General features: G+C 39.5%; 1 protein-coding gene across 2 annotated transcripts in view; it reads left to right on the top strand.

The window, feature by feature from the left end:
- pax5 (paired box 5) overlaps window positions 1-27,725 on the top strand; it is a 203,017-nt gene that overhangs the window by 148,441 nt on the left and 26,851 nt on the right. For both annotated transcript variants that reach the window (XM_059643140.1, XM_059643146.1), the window contains one exon: window positions 4,243-4,344. In XM_059643140.1, coding sequence (XP_059499123.1) covers window positions 4,243-4,344 — 102 coding nt within the window. The remainder of the gene's footprint in view (window positions 1-4,242; window positions 4,345-27,725) is intronic.

The raw sequence follows: 27,725 nt of genomic DNA, 5'->3' as shown, positions 1-27,725 counted from the left end.
CCAATGAGTTAATCGGGTGGAATCATTAAGTGACATTTGAAATTTAAGTCTGCAGAAGCATATTTCCTTGTGCCAATTGTCAGTGTCCATTCCAATTTGTCTGTGCCACTCTTAAACTGTCTCCTGTGAATTTCTGCTATACAAAATCCTCTGAGGGCTTTGTGGAGAATCCTTGATTAAGCTGCCAAAAGAGTATAAAACTGAATCCTAGGGTCATAAAAAAACATCCATTAAGCTCTCTGCACAGGCAGAACAGAGAAATGTTTCACAATGTAACAATAGGCAAATAAAACCAGTGATCAAATTCAAAGTGACTCTAATCAGATATTTGAATGGATTGCAGCAGTTCAGGAAAGAGCATTGTCACCATCTTCTCAAGGGCATTGAGAGTGGGAAACATCCTAACTTACATCAATTCCACATTCCATGAAAGAAGAAAAGAAAATCATTACTTTCCTCCATTCTGTTACGTCTGGGAGGTTAATTATTCTGAAGTGTTACTGATTTGATAGTAATTGTGTTGTAATTCTAATAGAATCACTTTTATTTTAGTGGAGGACACTAAAAAAAATTGCACTGAAAACCAAAAGATGGAGCTCAAATTTCTGCCAGGAATGTGAAATTTTAATTCAAGGAGTAGGATGAAAAGAACAAAAGCAGTTTTAGTTCAGGCATCAGATACATATTAATATGCAGTTAAGGAATCAGCTTTTCTAAAGCTGTTATTAAGTGGATCCAGTGATTATTGGCTTTTGTGCCTGTAGGTCATACAAGAATCCAGGGTTTGGATTCTTCTAATAGCTGTGTGAAAAACGAAGCAGGAAAAATTGCCCATGGTATATTAGCAATTTAGTCATCATGCATATATTGTCCCAGCAAGCACATCATCAATAAGCCTCAGTAAAGCTTCCAGCAGCCCAGGCAATCATTACTAGTCATCACATTAGTAATTGCTTCACTTGCCATCCTATTAACTTGGCAAGTGCATTGTTTGTTGTACCGTGTCATGCTGATACTGGTAGTGTAGGCAGGTAACTGGTGATTCAAGGCAAAGCCAAGCACAGCTCTGAGAACCCATCACACGGTACCAGCACAGTCAGAAACTCACGTTATATGAAGATAGATCTTGCTAAGGCCGGAGTCACAATTGTTCCCAGGATCACCAGGCCACCTTAGGTTTTTCTGAAATGAAAAGGAAACAAATGATAAATTTTGAAAGCAGGAGAATCTGCAGAGAAAATACAGCCAGTGATATTTTGATTATAGTTCTTCATAGAAAGTGGCATTTTGAGTATACAGCTCTTTGTAACAGCGAATATGTCAAGGGTTCACCCCTTTGTAATGCAATGTAAACTGTGTGATATTTATTAGACGATATCCAAGTAGTACTTTTGCTGGGCTATAAATTCAGAGACCCAGGTAATGTGCTGGGGACCTGGGTTTGAGTCCTGCCATCACAGATGGTGGAGTTTGAATTCAATTGTAATCTGGAAATAAATATCTACAATGATTGTGAAACCATTGCCAATTGTCAGGGAGAAACCCATCTGATTTACTAATGTCCTTTAGGAAGGAAATCTGCCATCCTCACATGTTCTGGCCTGCATGTGACTCCAGATCCACAACAATATCATTGACTCTTAACTGCCTCTGGGCAATTATGGATGCTTAATAAATGCTGGCACAGCCAGTGACATCCATATTCATGTATGGATTAAAAAGAAATTAATTGTTACAAGTGTGTTCCTGGAATTTTGGGTTAGAGAGAAACATGGGTTTTGCAGTTTGTCTGAAATTAATCAATAACTTGTAAGAATTTATGCAGCTACAGTGATTCCTTTTAAAACAGTTTTGAGACCTATCTTCATGATTAATAGGCTTTTGCGTACATTGGTAGGATTTTATGGCCAAATGAGAAAGACAAGCTCCAGTTTAGAAGGTCAAGAGTTTGAAGTTTAATTAAAACATCCATAAGTTGGACAGAGAGGTTTGTTTTTGCTTTACCTTGAGTTGTTAGCAGTCCTGTGAAGTTCTTGGATGAAGGTGGCTGTATAGATCATTGCTCCTAAGAAGGGAAGGATATGGTAAAACTTGATTAAAGTATCAGTGGTTAGTCCCAGTCAAAAGATAACAAAGTGTGGAGCTGGATGAACACAGCAGGCTAAGCAGCATCTTAGGAGCACAAAAGCTGACATTTCTGGCCTAGACCCTTCTTCAGAGGCCTCTGACCCTCTGATGAAGGGTCTACGCCTGAAACGTCAGCTTTTGTGCTCCTAAGATGCTGCTTGGCCTGCTGTGTTCATCCAGCTCCACACTTTGTTATCTTGGATTCTCCAGCATCTGCAGTTCCCATTATCCCCAGTCGAAAGATGTTGTGATAACACCCTGAAGAGCTGCGTATGATTACATTATAGCTCTGGAATGAAGTTATCTGCCATTCCAGTCTATAAGTTAAAGTCACAAATACCTTGAAACCTTTTGAGGTTTTAGATCCAGAATTCTTGTGTGAGTAGTGGGAGTGTTGTTTTTGGGTACTATACAAGATAAAAATCTCTGTACCAGAGGTGTATTTTAACTATGATATAAAAGCTTTACTTTTCAATTTATGGAGGAGTGCTTTAGGGTTATTGGGATTATACTTTTATTGAGTACTTAAAAATCTTTCAATTTGTGTGGTAAATTGTTTGGTTTATTCTATTTTATCCTAATTTATTTTATTAATAAACTCTTGATTTACTGTTGAAGCAAAATCTGCTGTGTGAAATGCTTATATTTCAGTGAGAAGCTACTTTGTTAGGATGAAATCAAATCAAAATATAATCTGACAAACTCTGTTTCGGTCTGGGGCTTGACTTGGCCAATAATAAGATCAGCTGGATCATACCAGTGACCAGTATCTCAAGTTTATGCCTTTTAGTAGCTATAGACATCAGAAGGACATATTCTCTTATATCCTTACCTATTCTGCACGAGAACCCCAGGACCACTGCAGTGTGGTTGACTCTCACTGCCCACTGAAATGGCTTAGTAAGCCACTCAGTTCAAAGGCAGGTAGGAGCATGCAATAAATGTTGGCCAGCCAGCGACATCAATGTTTCACAAGTGAATTAAAAAAAAATGCAACAGGAGTCTCACAGGGATACCTCTTCATAATGAAAGATAATAGACCTCTTGCATGTATAATCCCTTCATAATATCAGACAGAGGGAGTTTGAACTGTTTAATGACAGCAGGCATTCAGATGTGCATCCCATGAAACCAAACATCCATTTTGTTACAAACCTCTCAAAAACAGTTGATCACTTGGGAGTGTACCCTTCATAAAAGGATGTTTTGACTATGAACACTTGATACCATCTAGTATCTTTGTTGTGCATGCTTTGAAAACAACTGACATATTTGGTGTAACAAGGTATAGAGCTGGATGAACATAGCAGGCCAAGCAGCTTCAGAGGATCAGGAAAGCTGACATTTCTGGTCTGGAAGGGTCCAGACCCGAAACGTCAGCTCTCCTGCTCCTCAGATGCTTCTTGGCCTGCTGTGTTCATCCAGCTTTACACCTTGTTATCTCAGATTCTTCAGCATTGGCAGTTCCAATTATCTCTGACAGTTTTGGTGTGTACCCTATCATCAAAACAGGTACATCATTTGTATATCCATTCATAGTAAAGATTTCTCAGGTCCATATCCTCCCATCATGACAAAAGAAAACTTGAGAATTAATCTGTTCGTCCAACATGTGCATTGGATGGATGCAGCTTGATGAAAACTCCTGGTTCAGGTGCACATTACTTTGAGGCAATTGACATTCCTTTCTGTACTACCTTTGTCTAAAGACTAACCAAATCCACTTCGTCTATAATCTTACTGTATCTCATCAATTTATGATGTAAATCCCTGACTATTATCTAACAATACTCACTCTGCATAGGGTCTCACTGTGCCCCGTCAGTGTGTGATCTCAATATATCCCCTCAACAGGGCAACAACATTTAGTAGATTTTCTCATTTCTCTGCAATGAATACCTGGTGTCAGTCTCAATGATAAGTCAATGGGTGAACCTGCATTAAGAGACCACCTGCCTGGAATAATCACCTGATGTCTGTCCCAGAGGTTGTCATTACAGGCAGGTTCACAGTGTTGGTATGGATGACCTGATCACAGCAGGAGCTGCAGGCACTAATGTCACAGACATTCCTAAGACCTTGTTTAAGCTTCATATATTTTGTTTTGATTTCCAGGTCGCGATTTGGCCAGCACGACTCTTCCTGGCTACCCTCCGCATGTGCCCCCTGCTGCTCAGGGCAGTTATCCAGCCCCAACATTGACAGGAATGGTGCCCGGTGAGTAGGAAATTCAGCATTTGGAGCAGGGCACTGGGCTTAGGTGAACACTCTGAAATGTTTCAGTTTCTGTACGCTTCACTAGAGAAAAAGAATATCTGAAGCAGTTACTGGCTGAAAAAGCGCTGGGAGAAGGAACGAAGACACTGGTCTCATTAACCTCTATGCAGTTAGACACTTCTCCACAGGGATAAAACACTTAGATACATCTCTAATATTTCTTCTTTCACTTAACTGTCAGATTTAGTAATCTCCTGGGATGTTCAACATTCAGCGACAGAAAAGGGTTTGGTGTTCAAGATAGTGATGTCGGTAGAAAATCTAGTCATTAAACAGGACTCAGAAGCCCAGCTGTCCTTTAAAAAGACCGGTAATTTGTTTTTAATGAAAACATGCATTTTATTTTTAAATGACCCTTAACAAATTAGTTTTCAGTGCTATTTATTAATGATATAGCTCAGTGTTACATGAACAATAATAAGCCAGACACTAGTTTACTGACTGACTGCAAAACCAGTGACTGCAGAAAAATAAGCAGGTCACATTTTTGAAAATAAGAACTTAAATGGGTTAAAGGAACAAAGGAATCTGGGAGTACAAATACACAAATCACATTACACAGCTAATAAGACCATGAAAAATGAATCACAGAATTGTTTGAGCATATTTATTTGTAGAAGGATAGAATTGAAAAGTAGAGAAGTTATGTTAAATGTGTATCAAACCTTGATTATCTCATTTTAGGTATTGTGCACCATTTTAGTTGTTGTACTGTGTAAAGGATATGAAGATATTAGACAGACGGCTGGGAAGGGATTTTTTTTAAAACAATGATGGCACTGGAAATGTAAAGTTCTACCTATCAGAAAAGAATGAACTGGCTGAATCTCTTCGCTCTTCATGATAAGGCTGACTGGTGACCTATTATAGGTATTTAAAATTATGAAGGGTCTTGATAGATCAGACACCAAGACAGCGCTTCCATTGCAGGGGAGGAGCAAAACTAACAGTTGTCAATGTAAGATAGTCATCAGCAAATCAAGTAGGAAAATCTGGAGAAATGTATTTGCCCATATGAAACCTAGTATGGCGGTGATAGGCATATGAGATAGAAAGGAAATGCTGATAAATGTTACATGAGGAACAATGGAGAAGGAGGAGCAAATGGAGTTTAAATACTGGCATTAGCTGGATTGATTGTTTGTGTATTATATATTCTACTTACTTTCCAATCTGACATTCTCTTTATCTGTATCTCCATAAATCTCAATCTGCAGGTTTCTCTCTCTTTCTCTACATTTTTTTCTTTGTTTTCCTTCCTTTCTGCCAGTTTGTTTCTGTCTTCTGTGACTATCTACCTTCCACTCATACGTTCAGTGCTGACAGGCCTAGAATTAGTGGCGAGACGAAATAATGATCAACAAAAGAGAAAACAAACAATGTCTCAAAAGTTTGTGACAAATGCAAATCTTGAAAATTCATCCAGAGTAATGCACTGACCCGGAGGGGTGCATACGCTACGCAGTGCGAATCATTAATACTTTACAAGCTGCAAATGTGCTTTTTGTTTTCATGTTGCTTTCAGTTGTATGTCTTTTCCTCATTCATGGGAGATGGGTAATGTTGGTTTAGCCAGCATTTGTTGATCATCCCCAATGTCCCTTGAAATTAGTTTGTGTTAACATAATGGATTGAGATGAAATCACTCTGCAAAAGTCACATCTCTCTCTCACTTAAAGGCAGGCAGAAATTATTCATTAAAACTTGTTTGTTTGAATCCCACAGTCATTTCTCTGTCTACCTTGTACTATGTAAGGGCAGATCTTATATATATATACTCTCCCTCTATGGAGTTTCACTCATTATATTTCAATAATTAATTTTGCCCATAACTTTCAATATGTTATGGGGCAGTCCATTCACAATTCCTAGTAGGTAGCACTTGCAAAGGAAATTCCTCACTTGCGCAGCACATTAGTGAAGCAGGAGGCTACAGAGGCAGAAGGTAAAATTACTCACAGGAATTCACAATCTGATTTAAAATTGTGCCCAATTTTCTCATTTGTTGATTCCATTTGAAAAAGAACATCAGAATCTGAGCTAAAAAGCTGCTCAATTTGCTGTGAGTTCACCTCGCCTCACTAAGACCAATTTTGCCTTCACGCGATCCAAATGCTTGTTCCGTGTGCTGTCAATTAGCTGTGATTCATCCTTTTTACCAAAGAAACTTCTTCTTTTTCTAAAAAAATGTCATCTTGAGGTGGGAAAAACACTACAACCTATGACAATCAGTGCAACGTAAGTATTCAACAAACTAGGATTAAAATTGTTTTAGAAATTTCTGTGCATTTGTGATAACAAAATTACTGTAGTTTACTCATTAATAGAACTAGATCAGTCAAGCAATATTTTTCAAAATGTGCGAGAACTCATTGCTACAGTCTGCTGGCAAGTTAAGCAATGTGAAAATTAGCATGCAAACGATTCCAGTTCCACAGTTGTGCTGTCAGTTTCACAGTTGCCAGCCTGGTTCATTTGAAATCTTTGTCAGGTTTCCCATCCTGAAGTATTTATGCTCAGAACAGGCATTTTTAGGATTTTTCATGTTCAAAATTAAGTTTGGTTAGTTTTAGTCAAATAAATCAGTCACATCAGTTTGTACAATATTACAGCTTCTTGGCAGGGGCTAGAGTGTGGGGATTGGAGGGGAAAGAATCTTTGAGTTTCTTCACCAAACATCACTGGACTGATAAAAGGTGGCGTTTTGGAAAAGGTGACTGATCAGTGACTTATTAAAGCTACACTACACTAAGCAGCATCTCCGTGAACCAGACCACCTATGCCCATGTTAATTTTTTTTCAAAGGAAACACCAACACAATGCAGTCATTAAGTATTCTAGTCTTGTCCTACACTTCTAAGTGTATAATACGGAAACCTTCTTGCACTTGCTCACTGTTTACATGCTAGAAGGTAATATTGGGATCTCCTTTTGTATTGACTGCTATTCTACTCACATACTATTTCTTTGCCGGTTGTCTTTTCTTGTCAACCTATTGTATTTTATATGATTTCACCTGAAGTGTTCACCAGACATGCATCAGATGCATTTTTTTCATCTGTCATAATGTCGTTCTCCTTTATCTTGTAAGGATCCTTGTTTTTGGTTCCCTCCACTTTGCCCTTGTTGGAATGCAATTTGCTTGTATTGTTTTGAAGCACCTCTTCCTTTTTATGATCACCCATTGTTTAGTTATGCCTTACCGATCACTTTTTTATTCCATTTTATCCCGAGAGAATCCCTTCTCATTACATTCAAATTAGTTGGCCTGTAATTTGGATATTCTACTGCAGGTAGTTTCCTTTCTTCTCCATTTCAAATCTAATGAAAACACAATAACTTTTACGGAAGTGTTTCCCCACAGGAACTTGGTTTACCTCATTTCCTGAACCACATCCAGAAATGCTTCTTTTATGGATGGCCGGAGAGCATATTGATCAAGGATAATCTCCTGAATGTAAAGTGTCCCAGTGTCATACAGTTCTTGCTCATCTTTGTGATTTACCTGTCGATTTGGTCCTTAGGTCTCTTTTTTGGAGCCTTACATTGTAGTCATGATCACACCTTTTTACTTCTCAACTCTAACCAAAATGATTCTTTCCTAGTCCCCTCGTGGTTATCCCTTTTCCAACACTTGTCAGTACTCCTTCCCCACCCTCCTTTTCTTCTTGTCTATCTTTTCTGAAGACTTTTTTATCCTTGAATAATGGGCACCAGATATCCATCAGTTTAAATCTTGTTTTTGTAATAGTTCTACATTGTCTTCCTGTATGACTATTTGTGCTGGTAGCCCATCAATCTGATTCATCACACTTTTCTGTGTGTACATACATGCATGGTAAACCTGTCTTTGTATAATGGATAGTCATTCATGGTCTGTTCCTGTTTGATGTGGAAGTATTCCTGCAAATAGTAGTGCCTGACAGTCTCACTTTGCATGCCTTATTCCTTTTGTATTTGTGTAGCTGGTGCCCATTTTCTGCCAGTTTAGTTCAAACCCTCCCAAAACACAAGTGAACCACCCCATGAAGACAATCACCCCAGCCCTGTTGAGATGCAACTTGACGTCCCTGGATAGGTGCCTCCTGCCTCAAGGACCTGAAGCTTTCCCTTGTGCACTGCACTCAGCTCCACTTCCATAAAGCTTGACTCCCTTCTCTATGAAAAGTTTATTTCACACAGCCTTTAATAAATGTAAAAACCCAGCCTCCACCACCTTCTGGAGAAGAGAATTCCACACTGTGACAGCGCCTTGAAAGAAAGAAGCTCTCCTCATCTCCGTCTTGAAAGGGAATTCTCTTATTCTATGTCCCCAAGTTTAAATCTCCTTCACATGAAGAAATGTCCTCTGGATCCACCCTCAAGAAATTATATATTTCAGGAATATCACCTCTTATTCTTTAAAATTGCAATGGGCAAAGGTCCAACTTGTTCTTCCTTTCTTGACAAGACAAACCTTTCATCCCATGAATGAGTCAAGTGAATTTTTGAACTGCTTCTAAAGCAATTGTATTTCTTTTTCAAAACCACTGCAGGACCCTAGATGTGGAGTCACCAATACTCTGCATCTCTGCTTTAAAACTTTCCTAATTTATATTCCATTTCTCATTTACTCTGCCTATCTTTGTATTTCAATTCTTGCTGGTATGTGACACCAGGAGTAATTCAAAGATTACTACCCTTAAGGTCCTGCTTTTCTTAACTTCCTCAATAGCTCCTGGAACTTGGACTGAAGGACTTCAATGTCAGGCACCTGTATGCCATTGGACTGATGTGCACCTCAATTTCTGCCTTACTCACTACCCCTGCAGAATATTCTGCAGCCTCTCTGTGATGTCCTTTACCCTTGCACTGAGGAAGAAATATACCATATGGCACATTCAAACACAGAAATGCCAGTGTGATCCCTTTAGTATGGAATCTGTTGTGTGATGAACCCCCACCACTGCTCACCATATTATATGAGCAAGCTAGATTCATGGTCCCCATAAGGTAGATTTACTGCCACTGTCCAACTTTCAGGCTTGGATTTACAGGTCCTGCTTAGTCTAATGTGATAAAGGAGATCACAAGGTAATCTTATAAGAAGAAGCTCATACCGTAAACACTATTTAGTTTATTACATGATAATGATCGTGTACAAGTTACTTTGGTATAATAAACAGTGTTACTAAGACCATGAGGGCACCTGGACATTATGTCTATTTCATTTGTCCCGGCTCTGTCCACGTCTCCGAAATGGCCACAACTTTGAAGTCCCATATATTTGAATGCTAAGGTTAAGTCCTAAGGTGAGTAGTGGAAATGTGGTGCCTTTCGTCAGTGTGAGAAATTGCTGTTCTGGTGGATGTTCACTGATGTTGATCATATGTGTGAGGTCATGAACATCTTTCAGCATGAATACCAGGCCTTCGTGACTACATTCTGGGTATTTTGTTTCCCTTGTCACCTCCTTCCAGTCCCCTCAGCTGTTTCCACTGTTGCTTCTCTTTTTGAATGCATTTCTGTGATGAGTGCCTCCAGTGTGAGATCACTGCATCTTGAAGCCCTCTCGCTGAGTTGGTGCTCAGGCTTTCCTCAAAATCACTCGCTGACGTCTGTGTGGGTTTAGAAGCGCAGCTTCCCTTAAGAAGGACAGACTGTCTTTAAGAACGCTGCTCAGTCTATGCAGAGGAGCCAGCAACATGGGAAATGCTCAGCCACATGCTACATTAATTGAATTTATGTGGCAACAAAACAATTGTGTATTGCCAATGTACAATGAAAGTGATGAGGACAGATCACAGATCAGACTACCACCTCCCCACCTCCAAAAGGCAGGGTATTTTTAGCCAAGTATTTCTAATATTTTTTGGTATTGCCTACAACATTATTCACAAATATTGCTGCGATGAATTGAGGCCCAATTCTACTTCATGGTTATTTTCTCATTTTTATTTAAAATTCTTTGGTCAATCATAATGTTTAAGGAGCCTTGGCCTGAGCTGAAGTGTGAAACATAAATTGATAAAGATGGAATATGCAGCTGGCAACAACACAGTGGCAATTAACCTGGGCATGAAGGCAATCTCACACATGTACAAAGAATGTAACATTAGGTGTTTGAAAGTTATTGGGGGTAATTTTAACCTAATTGTTGGGCTCATTTCGATTGAAATCTTCAGAATCTATCTTTCCCACTGTAATGATTATAATGAGATCAGCCAGCAGGACCTCATAGATTATGAGCTCCCTGATTGGAGCTGTTAACCTGGTCCAGGCTGGCAGATTTAAACAAGTCAGATATGTCGTTCACCCAGAGAGCTGGCTCTTAGGGAGCTGGATCAGTGTCAAGGACTTTCCATTTGTAAAAAGGCTAACTTGGAGATACCAGCCTCTGCGAAGTTATTTCAGTGGTGATGAGAGAAAAGCATGATCCTGAATAAATTTGCTAGCAACAGTATTTGAGTTGGGGATAAACATTTCTGTTATCTTGCCGTTATTTTAGAAACTTGACTTATTCTATCCTGCCATCAAAGACTGGGTCTCATATGTGAGATAAAACGGTGTGCAGCTGGATGAACACAGCGGGCCAAGCAGCATCAGAGGAGCAAGAAAGATGATGTTTTGGGTCGAGACCCTTCTTCAGAAATCAATAGCAACCAATTAATGGAAAACCAATAACTGAGTGTAACACGACTTTATCACATCATAGAACCATTAAATGATTGAGTACAGAAGGACACCGCCATGTTTGTGCTGGTCCTTTGTAAGCGCTATTTAATTCCCATCACTCCTCTTTTTTCTTTATAATCTTTTAAATTTCTCCTTATCCAGTAGGTACTAATTTCTTGTTGAAAATTCCAATTGAATTCAGCCAGCGCATTCTTGTGTTGGAAATACTCTTCGGGGGGCTTGAAGTCAACTTTGAGGGTTTGTAGGGCCACCCACTGTTTCATTTGACTCAAACCACTACAAGGGTATTCGGCGTTTTATTTTTGTTAACTGGAAATTGTCCCCTGCATATTCTGTAAAAGAATTATAGAATCCTTGCAGTGTGGGAGCAAGCCATTTAGCCCATCCGCATGTTTCCGTTACCTGTCCATGTAACCTGCGCATGTTTGAACTGTGGGAAGGAACCTGAGGCACAGGGAGAATGTGCAAACTCCATATAATTACCCAAGGCTGGGATCAAACCCAGGTCCCTGAATCTGTGATGTAGCAGTACTAACCACTGAGCCACTGTGCTGCCCAATAAAGCAATTACATTTCAATAACTCCCTTCGTGAGCACAGATGCAAATTATATCATAGCCAATGAAGACTTCAAAATGCAGTCACTGTTGAAATGTAAGATGTTTTGATAAAACGTATCTGTGTATAAAGGATATTCTAAAAGGCTAACCCTTTCTTTGCAAGTCTGGCTAGTTGGGAATGTGGGTCAGAGATGAAGATTTATAACTGCAGCAGTACCACTCTGATCTGAGACCCCTTTCAAACATGCAATTGTCTCATGGCAACCTGAAATAAGAACACAGATGTAAAATGTTGCAGCCCCACAATAGCCAGCTGTGAATCTGCATTCAGATAAATTTAGTTATATGTTGGCTGTAGTCAGGAAAATTACCATGAAAGCTTTAGGCTCTCTGTAAAACAAAAACAAATTGATTCACTAAGATTCACAAGATTTCCTTGATAATGATACCTTTTAAGAGAGTTAGCAGCAAAATGTCAGAAGTGCTCAAGATAATAGTCCCTCCTGCAACACCTGTAGGAGGTTGCATTTGTGGTTGGCTTGACATAAGCCACTATGTTTTGTTTTGGCAACATTTGTGGATAAGGTAAGTTTCTTGTGCGCAGGATTGATGGAATTGAGAGCCACTTGGAAATCATTGTGCAGCATGTGTGCAGACTCTGCAGTCAACCACAGACTAGAGATCATTTATGGTCAGAGACAGTAGGAACTGCAGATGCTGGAGAATCTGAGATAACAAGGTGTAGAGCTGGATGTACACAGCAGGCCAAGCAGCATCGGAGGAGCAGGAAGGCTGACTTTTTGGGCCTAGATCCTCATCCAGAAAATTTTCTGAATGAGGGTCTAGGCCCGAAACATCAGCTTTCCCGCTCCTCTGATGCTGCTTGGCCTGCTGTGTTCATCCAGCTCTACACCTTGTTATCATTTATGGTCCATTTAGTTTTGGTCTGGCAGTGACCAACATTAAAGAGCTTTATGCCAAGGAGGTATTTAATATACACATGAGAAGGCAGTTGATATTTCATAAGGTGAATCAGAGTTATGGCGCAGAAGGAGGTCATTCATCCTATAATGGTAGTACTCACTCTGAGTATTTTAACTTAGTGTCAGACTCCTGCATTTTTTCTGTAACTTTGCCCACTGTTTTTATTTGAATAATTATACACTGCCCACTCGAATGCCTTAACTAGCTGCTATGTCACTTCCAGCCACTGCATTCCAGACCCTAACTACTTTATTGTGGAAAATATTTTTTTCTTGTCTTGCATTTACTTCTTTTGCAAAATGCTTTAAAACTTAAAACTATGCCTACTGGTTCACGATCCATTTCTAAATGTAAATAGTTTCTCTTTATCCACTCTGTTTGTATCATTCATGATTTTGAAAACTTCTCTCAAATCTCCCCTCAGCTTTCCCTCTCCAAAGACAATGGTTTCGACTTCTCCAATATTTTCTCATAATAAAAATGTCACATTGCTTGAACCATTCTAGTAAATCTCTTTCCAAAGCATTCACATCGAATGGCACTCCAAACCATACACAATACTCCAGCTGAGGTTTAAACAATGCCAGCTGTAAGTTTGTCACAACATCCCTGTTCTCATAGTCTGTGCCTGTATTAGCAAAGCCTAGAATACTGTGTCCTTTAAAATCAGCTCTCTATCTCTCACGCTATTTTTAATGACTTAAGTAGATATTTAGCCTGGCCTCTCTGCTCATGCACAACCTTTAGAGCCGTACCTTTACATATTTTCTAATCAATCAGTTCAGAGATGTTATTACATAACTTTTGAGCAGATCGGACTTAAACTCAAGCCTCCTAGCCTAGAGGTAGGGAATCTATCACTGCACCTTTTGTACTGTCTCCCCATGTTCTTTGCTTCAAAGTATGTCACCTCACACTGCTCTGCTTTGAACTGCATCTGCCAGCTATTTGCTCATTCTGCCAACGTGTCAATGTCTTCTTGAAGTTCTATGTTGTCCTCCCAAGCTTTGCCATGCACAAACTTTGAAATTAACCTCTGCACACAAATATAGGTAACAGGTAAAGCAAGGATCCCAATACTGGTGCCTGGCAAGCTCCACGACAAACCTTCTTCAAGCCCAATAAATGCCATTGACCAATACCGTCTGTTTCTTAAGAGAGTCATATTGCATGGAAACAGACTCTTTGGCCCGACTAGTCCGTGTGACCATGTTCCCAAACCAAACTATTCCCACTTGCCTGCCTTTGGACCATATTCTTCCAAACCCTTCCTATTCATGTACTTATCCAAATGTCTTTTAAATGTTGTAACCGAACCTGCATCCACTACTTCCTCTGGCAGTTCATTCCACACCCAAATCACTCTGCGTAAAATAATAATAAAGTTGCCCAACGTGTCCTTTCTTATTTTTCTCCACTCACCTTGAAGATATGCCCCTGAGTTTTGTACTTGCCTACTCTAGGGGATTCTTGCTATTCACCCTATCTATGCTTGTCATGATTTTATGTAGCTATATAAGGTCACGCCTCAACCTTCTATGTTCCATCATAAAAAAAACACAGCCTATCTTTATAACTCAAACCTTCCATTCCTGGCAACATCCTGGTAAATCCTTTCAAAATTCTCTCCAGTTTATAATATCCTTCCACAGCAGTGTGACTAGAACTGTACACCGTATTCCAGATGAGGCCTCACCAGTGCCCTGTACAACCTCAACACCACATCTCAACTCTTATATTCAAATTACTGAGCAACGAAGGCAAGCATGCTAAACACCTCCTTAACCACCCTGTTTACATGTGAAGCAAATTTCAATGAATTACGTACCTGAACCTAGGATCTCTCTGTTCTACAATTCTACCCAGGACCCTACCATTAATTGTACAAATCCAGTCAATGTTTGTTTTGCCAAAATGTATTTGTCGCATTTATCCAAATTAAACTCCATCTGCCACTCCGCAGCCCATTAACCCAATTGATCAAGAGAAATAGCAAAAACTGTAGACGTTGAAGTTACAGATAACACAGCATGGAGCTGGAGGAACGCAATAGGTCAGGCAGCATCAGAGGACAGGAAACTTGACCTTTCGGTTCAAGACCCTTCATCAGAACTCGGTACCGAGAAAAGAGATGTGGCTGTAGTAACGGGTTTGTCTCAATACGTGGTGGAAGAGCTTCGGGGTGGAGATCACCAGTGGGTTGCAGAGGGAGAGAGATCCACTGAGGCCATTCTGGAGGGAGGATGACAACTTCTTCAAGGTGGGCATCCTCCAAAGAGGCTTTGCAGTGGGGTTTTAAAATCACTGAGTAGGCCGGAACTGTAGATGCTGGAGTCAGAACCAGTTCTGATAAACGGTCCCAACCTGAAACGTCTACTTTCCTGTTCCTCTGATGCTGCCTGACCTGCTGTGTTCCTCAGTTCCACACTATATTAACCAATTGATCAAGAGTTCTTTGTAATCTTAGGTACCTTTTTCACTGTTCACTCTATACCACCAAATTCAGTGTCATCTGCAAACTTACTAACCATGTCCCCTGAATTCCCATCCAGATTGTTGATTTAAATGACAAGCAAAAGCAGACCCAGTATTGATCCCTGCAGAAAACCACCAGTCACAAGCCTCCAGTCTGAAAAACAATCCTCCATTACCACCCATTGTCTCCTACTGTCAAGCCAATTTTGTACCCAAATGGGAAGCTGTCCCTGAATCCCATGTGATATAACTCTACTAATCAGTCAACCATGTGGAACCTTGTCAAAGGCTTTACTAAAGTCTGTATAAGCAATGTCTACTGCTCTGCCCTCAATCTTCTTGGTTACTTCCTCAGCCAGTTTTGTAGACTTGTCCGTTTTATTCCATGACCTACAACTTTCCTTCTACAGGTCTGTTGCATGGCACTGAATGCTTTTTGGAAATACTTGCATGGCCTTGTTCTCATTAACGTCTCTCCCACCTGTTCAAGATAGTCAGCAAATTTGATTTAATTTTGCTTTGAGCAATCCATGCTGAGTCTTGTGAATCAATACACAGTTTCCATGTGATTATTCATTTTACCCTGAATAATTGTTTCTAGAAGTTACTCCATACCTGATGTGAAGCTGACTGGTTTGCAATTGCTGGACCTGTTGTTAGAACCTTTATTGAACAGGGTTGTGATGTTTGCAATTCTCCAGTTCCCTGGCACCAGCCCTACATCAGTTAAAATTGAATGATTGTGGCCAGTATCTCATCAATTTCCATTTTCGTTCCTTCAATATCCTTGGATGCATCTCATATCATCCCAGCACTTTATCAACTTTACTCACAGCTATTCCAATGCCATTTCCTGATCAGTTTTAAACTCTTCTAATGACTGAATTTCCTCCTCTGTCTCTGTTGCCTGGATAACATCTGCTTCATTAGAATTAGGTTTAGAATTTGCTTTGTTGTCACATGTACTCAAATGAGTACAGTGAAAAGTGTATAAGTTGTCGCTTATGGAACCATCTTAGGTACAAAGGTCTGTAGGTACAGGTGAAAATATTCTTCTAAGACTTCAGCCATGCCTCTTGCTTCCATGTATAAAACCCCCTCTTAATCACTAATTGACCCTACATGTCTACTTACCAGCCTTTTACTATTGATGTGCTTACAGAAGACTTTGAGATTTCCCTTTCATTTATTTACTTTTTCCCTAGACTTCAAAGCCTTCTGTACTCAACATGGTTCTCAACTATATATTTACCACCTGACACTTGTCTTAGGCACACAGTTTCTTCAACTTAATTTCTATCTCCTTTATTATCAAGGAGTTCTTGATTTGTTTGTCCCGTCTTTCCCTGTAGGGGCAATATACCTTGACTGTGGTCAAACCATCCCTTCTTTGAAGGTAGGCGTATATTCAGCTGCTGTTCCTCCAGCTAACCTTTGGGAGTCCATCCAGCACAGCTCTGTTAAAGACCCTTTAAAGGCCCCTCTTTGCCAGTTGAAGATGGGTGACTGGTTAATATCTTTGTGTGAATCATTGAGCAGAGAACGGAATGGTGGTAATTTCGAACACATGCCAGCTTGGCTCAGGGATAGTATAATTATTTAGCACAGGTGATCCAGACAGAATCTGCCTCATGGATCTGATTTACAATCAATAATCTGTGTCTGGAGAAGTTTATGACTGTGTGAACAAAGAAAAGAGACCTGAATTTTAAGCACCAATTTTTTTTTGCTGATGGGTGTTAAAACTGGAAATTCATGAGTTTCATAGAACATAGAACATAGAACATTACAGCACAGTACAGTCCCTTCGGTCCTTGATGTTGTGCCGACCTGTCATTCCGATCTCAAGCCCATCTAAACTACACTATTTCTACTAAGTAAGGCCCACTTTTCTGCAATTAATATTAGACGTGATGTTACCTTGTAGCCTCAAGCTGAATTCTAGGGCATTTACTCCATCAGACTGCATGCAATAGTATCGGTACTTCATTGTAGTCCATCAGTGGGACATGATGGAATGACAGTGGTGTATTTTGGGAGTTGTAGTCCATCAGTGTGACATGATGGAGTGACAGTGGTGTATTTTGGGAGTTGTAGTCCATCAGTGTGACATGCAGTGAATGAAGCTCGTGTAGTTTGGGAGTTGTAATCCATCACTGTGACATGCACTGAGTGAAGCTGGTGGATTTTGGGAATTCATTGTTTTGATGAGCCATTGATTACAGTCAAGGAACAGGCAGCCAATGCAAGCTAAATGTTATATTTTTAAAGGATAATCCATGGTTTGTGGCCATTGCTGGCAAAGCCAGCATTTGTTGCTCAGCCCTGACTGTGCTTGAAGTGAAGCTTTCCAGGGTACAAGTGATGTGGCAGCATTGACCAGAAACTGAACTGGACTTGCCAGATAAATACAGTGGCTACAAGAACAGGTCAGAGGTTAGGAATCCTGCAGTGAGTAAAACCAGTCCACCAGCTACAAGGAGTGTGAATCAGGAGTGTGACAGGTATCGGTAACTCTGAGAACACTCAAAAATCTTGACACAATCGAGGACAGAGCAGCCCATTTGATTCACTCCCTCTAGCACTGACCATCAGGAGCTGTGTAGTGTACCATTCACATGATGTGCTACAGACTCCTTGGACAGTACCTTCCAAACCCACGATCACTATAATCTAGAAAGGCAAACAAATAAATGGGAGCACCACCACTTGCAAGATCCCCTACAAACCACTGATCACCCTGCCTTGGAAACACCCTTGTTAACTCAAAGACTTGGAACTGCCTCTGTACAACATTGAGGGTGTACCTATTTCAAAAGGACAGTAGTGTTCAAGAAGTTAGGCAAAAAGGATGGTCAATAAATGTTGGCTGAGATAATGACACCCACATACCCTGAATGAATTAGGAATGGCTTCAACAGACTGCACACAAAGGCACAGTGATTACACCAAGGATACAATTACATTTCTCAGCCATTATGAGAAAAAAAAGTAACCATCATTTACAGTTACAACTTATGTAAGTTAGTCAAAATATGTATGACACTAAGCAAATGATCATTTATTGACAAAAAAAGTGTGTTAACTCAAGTCAGTTCCATTTCTTTCCTCAATCTCTGCACATGCATTACACGCATAATCTTTAAATTGTGCAGTCATCCTGATGACACATGTTGGCATTTTTGTTGGCTTTTCCACTATTCCTTCCTGGGGTGATATTGCTTTCTTGTTTCCATATGAGTGCTGTCACTGTGCTAACTGTTGTTGCTGATCCATTTCTGCAATTCTGTATTGCTCTGTACTCTGTGCACTGTAAGAGCACTTCTTCCTGGATTGGCTGGCGGTGGTGAAGGTACAGCTTCTCTAGTTTTAAGTAGGTGTTTTCAGTGTGGCAATGTATCTGTTATAACACATATATAAGCAAGGTGACAAAGGCTGTACACAGACTAGGAATTTTCATGTGAGCTGATGTTAGTTGAGCAGATTGAACATTTGCTGTATGACTGGTTAGCTAATGCTCAATTCTGGCAATGACTTGGTAGCTTTAACAAAATGAAATTTGGCTTTCAGTCATATCTTGATTTTTGTAACTCATGCCTGTTACTATTTCTGGCTTCAGTGGTTTTTTTGGGCTATTTAAAGAGTAGCGTGGATGAACACCACATTAGTCTTTGGACTGGCTTACCTTCCATGCTTTTACTAACTGTATTTCTCCACTGGAGAATTGCATTGTTCAAGTCAGTGCTGGATTTGCTTGATTTATTTGTGATCTCTTGGTGATTTTTCACTGCTATCTCAGCCTTCCCATTTGGATGGGGAGGGTGTGGAGATGATTAGTGGTGAATTTTCTAATCATTTATGTAACAGCTAAATTTTTCAGTTGATCTTTGTTTTAGTTTAGAACTTCTTTTCAATTGCCTCCAGTACCTACATACCCTTTCTGAAATACGGAAACCAAAACTATGCACAGTACTCCAGGTACACCCTGTACTATTGTAACAAATCTTTATTCTTATTTTCAATAAAGCAATAAAGACTTAATTCCATTTGTCGTCTTAGTTAGCTTGCAGGTGCAATAAGGACTCTTTCATATTTCATGAACAAGAACACCCAGGTCCCTCTGTGTTGCACCTATTTGGAGCACCCCTACATTTAAATAATAGTCTGCCGTTTGATTCTTCCTACCAAAGTGCATGACCTCACACTTCCCCACATTAAACTCCCATCTGCAACTCACTCAGCTTTTCTATATCCATTTCAGATACCTTTTGTGTTTGTCGCAACATGCCCTCCCATCTATTTTGATATCATCAACAAATTTGAATATATTAAGCTCTGCCTCTTTCTCCAAGTCATCACTATAGATTGTAAATAATTGAAGCCTTACGTTTGAACTTGGCTGCACTCGACTAGTCACATCTTTCTAACCTGAAAAAATCCAGTAAGCCTACTCTGTCTTTTGTGTGTTAGTAAATCCTTAATTTATGCTAACAGGTCAATCCCAAATACAGTGAGCTCCATTCTTGTGCAATAACCTTTTATATGTGACCTTACTGAATGCCTTCTGCAAATCTAAATGTATCATCCCTACCAGTTCTTTTTATCAACTCTGCTCAAAGAATTCTAGCAATTTTGTCAAACATGATTTCCCTTTCACACAAACATATACACTCTGGTTTATTGTGTCAAGTGTTTCTTAATGTCCTACTGTTACTTCCTTTATAATGGAATCTGACATTTTCCCCAATTGCCGGGGGTTAGCCTCAACTGTCCTTTCGTATTCTGCCTGCTGTCTCCCTCCTTTCAGGAACAGTGCTGTCACATTAGTAGTTTTTCAATCTGCCAGAACCTTCCAAGAATTTGGGTTCTGGAATATTTTGACTAATATTCCTCTGTAGCCATTTCCTTGGATGGACACTGTCAGGCCCTGGCAACTTGCCTGCCATTAGTCCCATTAGTTTGCCACAAACTTTGTTCTTCATGATTTGAAGCTGTTATATGATCTTTCTTCCTTTTAGTACATTGCAAATCTATTATGTTTGGGATGGTTAGAGTGTCCTCAGCTGAGAACTCCAATGCAAAGTGTCAGTTTAATATATCTGCTACTTCCCTGTTTCTTATTATTAATTCAAGGATCACTTTAGCTACTGCCTTTTTTATACCCAAAGGAGCACTTGCTGTTTGTTTTTATATTTCTTGCTAATTTACTTTCATCATCATCTTTTTTAGCTTTTTAGTCATCTTTCACTAGTTCCTTTGAAAAGAATCTCGATCTTTTGGCTGACCAGTAGCTTTTGCTGCTTTTTATGCCCTAGTTTTTGGTTGGATATGCTCCTTGACCAAATAGTCATTGAAATAGCCAATAGTACTCAGCTATCGCATTGTAATAGCTCCAGTGAGAGTTAGAGAGATCGTCTCCAAGATTCATCCATGGTCTGACTGTGATGTCATGTGGCATAACCTGTTCTTTAGTATGCCTAGCTTGATGTTTGTTATAAGTACCGAACAGGTTGGCATGACTCTCACAATCTTATTGCTCATATTTGGCCACTCGAGCACGTCTCTCGTCTTCTTGAAACTAGACTCCATTTTCTGATGGCTTCATGAAAGTGCTTCAGCATCTCTTTGTGATTTTTTTGGGGTGATTATGACTCTCATTTATACAAGATGCAATCCTTGCCTCATGCTTCAACCTGATGCATAAATTTCAGCCTTTCACCACAACTTGGAGAAATGCATCTTGTTGCTTGATTTGAGCAAGACAGATTCAAAAACTCTGCTGCATCAATCATTTTACAGAACCTGTTGAACTATTACTTCATTAAATCTAGAACAACTTACACTCTGCCTTTGGATCCTCAACTTACTTCAGGGAGTTCTGCACTTTACAACATGCCATTGAATATTTCCCTTACTTGTATATCATGTTGGGATTTTTCTCTGCAAACAAAGTAATTCTTTCCAGACCCTTTAGAGCAGATAGAATGATTAGAGAAAGATGCTTTGAAGTGACTTGTGGATAGGCTCCCCTGTCTTTTTGCCTGTCCTAAACAGATGTTGATTAAATAGCACTCGAGCAAATACAATAGCCAATATAACCAAAATTCAATTGCCCTCTTTCTCGGTATGAACATAGCATTGCTCAGTTTGCAGTAAACACCCTGGACGCAAATCTAATTGTTTGTCCTTGTTGCATAAGGTTGATACAAGTTTTTAGCATCGCACTGTAAAGTGACTCCCTCATTCACATTGTAGTACCTTTGCACTGGCGTTGTCAACATTAGTTTTGTTTTGCAGTGAAACTGCTTCTTATTCTGCTCTCTAATACCATTGGATGTCCTTAGCAGTGAAGTTGCACAGAAGCTAATCTTCTGATGACAAAGCAAGAACTTCACCAAATTAGTTCACAATTTCAACAAATTGTTGCACTGCCTTCATGCCAGTTGGTTGTTGCATCTCTGTTATAGCTCTCACCTTATCAGGCTGTGAGTGAAGTCCTTTTACCTTCAATACATTTCAGGCATCTTCAATTGCGCCTTTTTCTTGCTCAGCTTCAGATTCATCTGGTAAAGCATTTCTGGCAATCAAATCAGATTCTGATTGTCATCTGTGATGGCTTCTTGCATTGTGTCTCCACAACAATAGTGTAGCAGATCACCCACTATAGCTTCCACTCCAGGAAGATCACTGCCTACCTTGTGCTGTCTGCATCGATTTTCTTCCAGATCAGTGGAAAAACTAACTGGCACGTACAATAATCTGTATCTCCTGAATGACAGCCAGAATATAGTTAGAAAACTGCAGCCTTCATTTAACTTCACTTGCCAGTAACCATCCTTCACATCAAGGGTAGTAAATAACTTCCTTGGCAAATTATGACAAAATGTCATCAGTATTTGGCATGGAGAAATGCTATCGCTACAAAGAATTATTGAAATACTCTGGATATATGCACACTCTCTGCTTCCTAGGTTTCTTTTTCACTGCTGCTATGTTGCTAATCCAGTCTGTAAAAGTTATCACTTTCTAGATTACTGCTTCCTTTCTCTGCTCCTCTATCTTGTCTTCCAAGCTGGATTTGAGGGCAGCTGGTACGTTCCTTGGCAAATTCTGATCTGGTGTCTCATTCCCATGGTGTCTCAGCCCCATCCACCTCAAGGTGATATTAACTAGACAAGCACCTGTAAAAATACCTCTGTAATTTTTTAAGATCTGTTCAACATTTGATGGCTCAGCTGCCTGCAAAACATTGCAAATCTCTTCTGGCATATTGAGATTTACTAGGACCGAACTTTAGACCTACTTCAGCTGAGATGAGTGGATTCTATTTAATGTCTATTATCTGACACTATAAATGTTTATTCTTCCCGTTGGATTGGACTCTTAGCTTAACTTGTTCTCTTGGCATGAATGTTGCTACGTCATTCAGTAGATGGCTCTTTGACAACTCTGAAAGTGCATGCATACTCAGCTGCATCATGCTGATACCAAGTTACAAGATATATATTTTTAATGGCTCCTACAAAGTAACACAAAGGCACTTACAGCAGATACAGAGATTGTATGACCACAACAAGTCATCCCATACAAACAGTGAGAATTCTGGAGGATCTCAGCAGGTCTGGCAGCATCTTTAGAGAGAGAGAGAGAGCGAGAGAGAGTTAATATTTCAAGCCTGGTATAACTTGTTCAGAAAATTAGTGGTAAAGAGAATGTATCTAAAATAAGTGTGTAGATTGGAGGGTATACATGAATGGGTACTATATTAGATATTCAATGAGAGAATACTTTGATGCAGGAAGGGTCTGTGTACACATGAGGGTACAGTGTATGAGTACAAAATGAGTGGAAAGGGTGCAAATACATTGAATAGGTCCAGTGAAGTGGTTGTATAATAATATTTGATATCTAGTCACCATGCTTTGAAGGGGTACAGTGAAGGGGTATGTAGTGACACAATACAGTATGTATAAACAAAAAAGGATACTGTGAATGGGCATATGATGAAAAGGTACAGTGGGTGTATAAAGAAAGGAATATGTTGGATATTGATGAAAAGAGAAGTGTAAGCATGGTTACAATGATGTGATGTAGGAATTGTAAATGACTGCATACAGTGATTAGGTAAACAAGAAGAGAGCACACCTGATATTCAATTAGAAAAAATTATGACTGTTTATAGTGTGAGACGGTTCTATGAACCAATACAGTGAGGGAGTATTTATATGGACATACAATAAGATACAGTTCTAGAGACCAAGAATCTACAGTGTATTTGAAAAGAATGAAGGGCTATATTGAATGTGATACATACTGTTAAGTTAACTGAATATAACATACATACATAATATAACCTAGATGTAGGTCTCCTAGTGAACTCTGATAATAAGCTTTTGATGAGGCTGCAGTGGGTTCAGTAGGCACTGGTTATTGAGTTTGGATGTTTTTGTATACCTAGCTCATGGGATACGCTGATCTTTTGCATACGCACTAACTGTTTAGTTTCAGAGGAGACTAGCCAGTACTTGAACTAACCTATTGCTCAGTAGCAAACTGTATGTAGTGGAGATGGCAATAGTCAGCAATAGAGTTACACTAAGGTGATGATTTTTGCATTGTTCAGGTCTAGCTGTCTCAATGTGTTACCATTGCTGTTGATTGGACACACCAATTGATAGCCAAGGTTATATTGTAATGGATAAATCATAGGCGGCAGAAGTGACCTGTGGATTTGAAAACCGCGTACTTCTCATTTTTGAGTTCAAGTAGCACCATAAGATGTAACCTGGAAAATTTGAGCTGCTTTTAAGGAGCAGATGAACCTCAAACTTTTACCACATCCTTTAAAATTCTAAACAGTTGTTTGGGATCGTACCTAATTAGTTTGTGCTCACCTGTGTGAAAGGTCTGAGTGTTGGGCAATGGAATTATCCCCATTTCCATTGTTGAATGTATACTGACACATTAACTCCTGGCAGTTGGCAGTACAAAATAAATTGTTGATATGTTTTGGTTAACTTCAGTGCTTTCTTACTTTTCTCACTTATAAAGAGTGAACGTCCAATTTACCTCTGCTGAAATCCCCTAAGTCAATGTGTAGAACGGAGTCCTGTTTTTCCTGTTATGTTGTTCAGCAAAAGGGTCCATTCAGAGATTGGGGATACATCTCAGGTCATACTTTTAATGCATAGGGTGCAACTTCATGTGGAACTTTGCATATGTTTCTATGAACCCCCTCTGTTCACTTTGGGCCCAGTTTGAGTTGGGGATTAGAGTCATAGAATCATACAACTCGACCATGTCAGCTAAATTTCCCAAACTAAAGTAGTCCCACTTGCCTGCGTTTTGCCCTTTTCCATCTACATGTCTCCTATTCCTGTACCTTCCAAAGTCTGTTAAATGTGGTAACTGTACCTGTAACTATCACTTCCTCTGGCAGTTCGTTCCACATACAAACCACCCTCTATGTGAAAAATTTCCCCCTCAGGTCCCTTTTAAATCTCTCTCCTCTTACAGGAAAAGCATGTCCCCTATTCCTGAATTCCCCCACTTTAGGGAAAATACCTATGCTCTTCACCTTATCTATGCCCCTTATGATTTTATAAACGTCTATAAGTTCACCTCTCAATCTCCATTTCTCCAGTGAAAAAACTCTCACCCTATCCAGCCTATCTTTGTAATTCAAAACCTCCAGTCCTGGCAACATCCTGAAAAATCTTTTCTGAACCCTGTCTGATTTAGTAATATCCTTCCTACAGCAGGATGACCAGGACTGTTCACAGTACACCAGAAACAGCCCCACCAAAGTCCTGTACAAACTCAACATGATGTCCCAACTCCAACGGTCTGAGCAATGAAGGTGAAATGCCTTCCTAACCAATCTGTCTATCTGTGATGCAACTTTCAAAAGACTATGTACCTGAGCCCCTGTAGGTCTCTCTGTTCAACAACAGAACCCAGTGCCCTACCATTAACTGTCTAAGTCATGACCTTGTTTGTTTTACCAAAATGCAATACCTTGCATTTATCCAAATTAAACTCCAACTGGCACTCCTCAGCCCATTGTCCCAATTGATTAAGATCCCTTTGTAATTTTAGATAACCTTCTTCACTGTCCACTATACCACAAATTTTGGTGTAATCCGTAAACTATGCCTCCTGAATTCTCATCCAAATCTTTACATACAAAGAACATTTGGAAGAAGGGTAGCACATTCAGTTCCTCCTCATGTCTGACCCATTGTTTGGTTCCAAAGTGGCTGTACCTCCGTTCCCATTTACCTGTTTATGCTCTATATCCCTTGATACATTGACCAAAGAAAAATCTATCTCAGTCATGAAGAAATACCAGAGAGTGATCTCCAAGTTTAGGTGATGTTGTAAATTAATTGACTTCATGCATGTGATGTCAAGAAATTTGTACAATGACAAAAAAGTGATCTCAGCTTCATGCTGTCATTCTTTGCCTCTTCTATTAAACCCAGACAAGCAATGAGCTGTGATTGCCGAAAACAACATGGAAAGGATTTTATTGTTTCCTTTATTTGGTTCCCATGGGAGTCTTTATACATTATATGAAATTTAATTTGACTGCCTACAAGTGCAGTTCATTGAAAACTGGAAGTGATAAATTCTAGCGAGTAATTATTTTCTATTTTAGCAATTACAATTCGAAATATTTCATAAATGTGGGGGCATTAAATTTTCATAGATGCTACTTCAGGCCAAGAATGGAACAATTACTTCACAGCAAGGTACGTTCACCTGAACCCAAGATTCATCACTCATTTATGGAATATTAATGTCATGTGACTGCTAATGACAAACACTGTGGTTGTGGAGCTGATTTGGAGTTTGGGGATGTTTCTCAAGGGTTCTCCTGCTTATTAAACACATGTTTGCTCTAGCATTAAATTCCATCTTCTGCTGTGATAAATATGGAGAGGGCAGATTGCTTAGTCAAATTTTATTTTAATCAGCGATGCTACTTGCCGGTAGATGGATGGAAGAAATAGAAATTACCATTTCAAATGTTTGTGGGCAGTTGTTCAGCTTCATCTTGTAACTCCCAGAGGCCTGTGTTGCACCTAGAGTGTGTGTTCAACTCTTGAAGCACTGTTGCCCCCAACACCAAATTAAAAGCTCTTCCTTCACCCAACTTGCAGAGTAGCTTGCACTGTTTATCTGGAATCCCGCATAATGCCACAGGCTGCTTGGGGTATATACTTGAAATGCTCATTCACTCATTTTAATAAAGAAAAAAGTGCTCAAGTCTCCATTGCACCAGACCTGAACCAGTATTGTTCTTTCACAAGACAAGCCATGACTGAAATATTACTTTAAAACAAAATAAAATTGCACAGCAAACCTCAGTACAGCTTTCTGAGATACTGCAGGCATCTTGTTTAAATCCAGCTATAGGTTCCTGCTGCAGAAACGATTTAGGGAGCTCCCTGATGATTGTCCTAAAATAATACAGCCCATAAAATGTTACGACAGGGAGTTTTGCATGAATATTCGTGCCTTCATTATTCTTTAAACAGTGGCACAAAAATATTCATTTGCTTGAATCCCAATATTCCAGTTAGAGATTTAGCAATAAGAAATAACCAATTATTTTCCAATGCTACTGATTAAAATCAGTGATCTTAATTGATTTTTAATGGAAAATAATTTGGTCAATCACCATTTTATTCATTTTTAAAATAAAGTACAACCAAGTTCTGAAAAACAATTTGGTTCAGAAAATAGAGTGCAATGCACACCCACCTCAAACTCCCCTCACAGAGTTCTATTCCGTGGAGATGCGCAAGACCCTGGGCTTAAATTATTTCTATTGTTAGAAAGTATCAGAAGACTGTCAAACTGTGGGACCCACTGTGAACGAGTGGAGTTGACCCGTTTAGAATTGTGTTTCAGGATATCTCGTAATTTTTTAACTAGCACAGAGGCTGCAGTACATCAGTAAATGATTTCAGGACAGTGTAATTACTGATGTAGATTCCAATGCTGTCTTGTTGCCCTGGCTCGTGATTTCCAATTGTGTGCATGTGATTGTCCTTTCAACCTCTCTCACCATCCCATTCATTTGAAAAAGATAGGAATATCACAGGCTAACTGAAAGAAATAATTGAATTTATGTGCTGCCTTACATGTCATCAAAATATCCAAAGTATTTTGTGGAAAATAACATGCTGCACTTTTGAAATATAGTTATTCCTTTAAAGTGAGTAACACTCCAGCCAATCTACAGAAAGCTCAAGCAGCAATGTGATGATGATCAGCTAAATCTGTTTTAAGCAGTGCTTTTGAAGGATAAATTTTGGTGAGGACATAAGTAAAACTCCTGTGCCCTTCTTCAAATAGTGTCATGGAATCCTTTACCACAGCAGACAGTCCAATACTGGAGCGGTCAAGATGCAGTGCTCCTTTGGTAATGTAGTGAAATATCAGGTTAGGTTATGGGCTCAGTTTCTAGATACCAGTTTGAACCCAGAACTCCTTGACTTAGAATTGAGAGTATGACCATAGTGGCAAAGCTAGGTTCAAATGCATCTGTGTTATGTTGTTTCTTCAGACCTGCATTTTATTTTCTTTTTAAAAAAAACAAATTGTCGCTGCTAATTAC

This window comes from Stegostoma tigrinum, chromosome 3 (genome assembly GCF_030684315.1).
Source record: "Stegostoma tigrinum isolate sSteTig4 chromosome 3, sSteTig4.hap1, whole genome shotgun sequence".
Lineage (NCBI taxonomy): Eukaryota > Metazoa > Chordata > Chondrichthyes > Orectolobiformes > Stegostomatidae > Stegostoma > Stegostoma tigrinum.
Note: the sequence above shows the minus strand (reverse complement) of the source record. Positions and strands in the feature narration are given on the sequence as shown.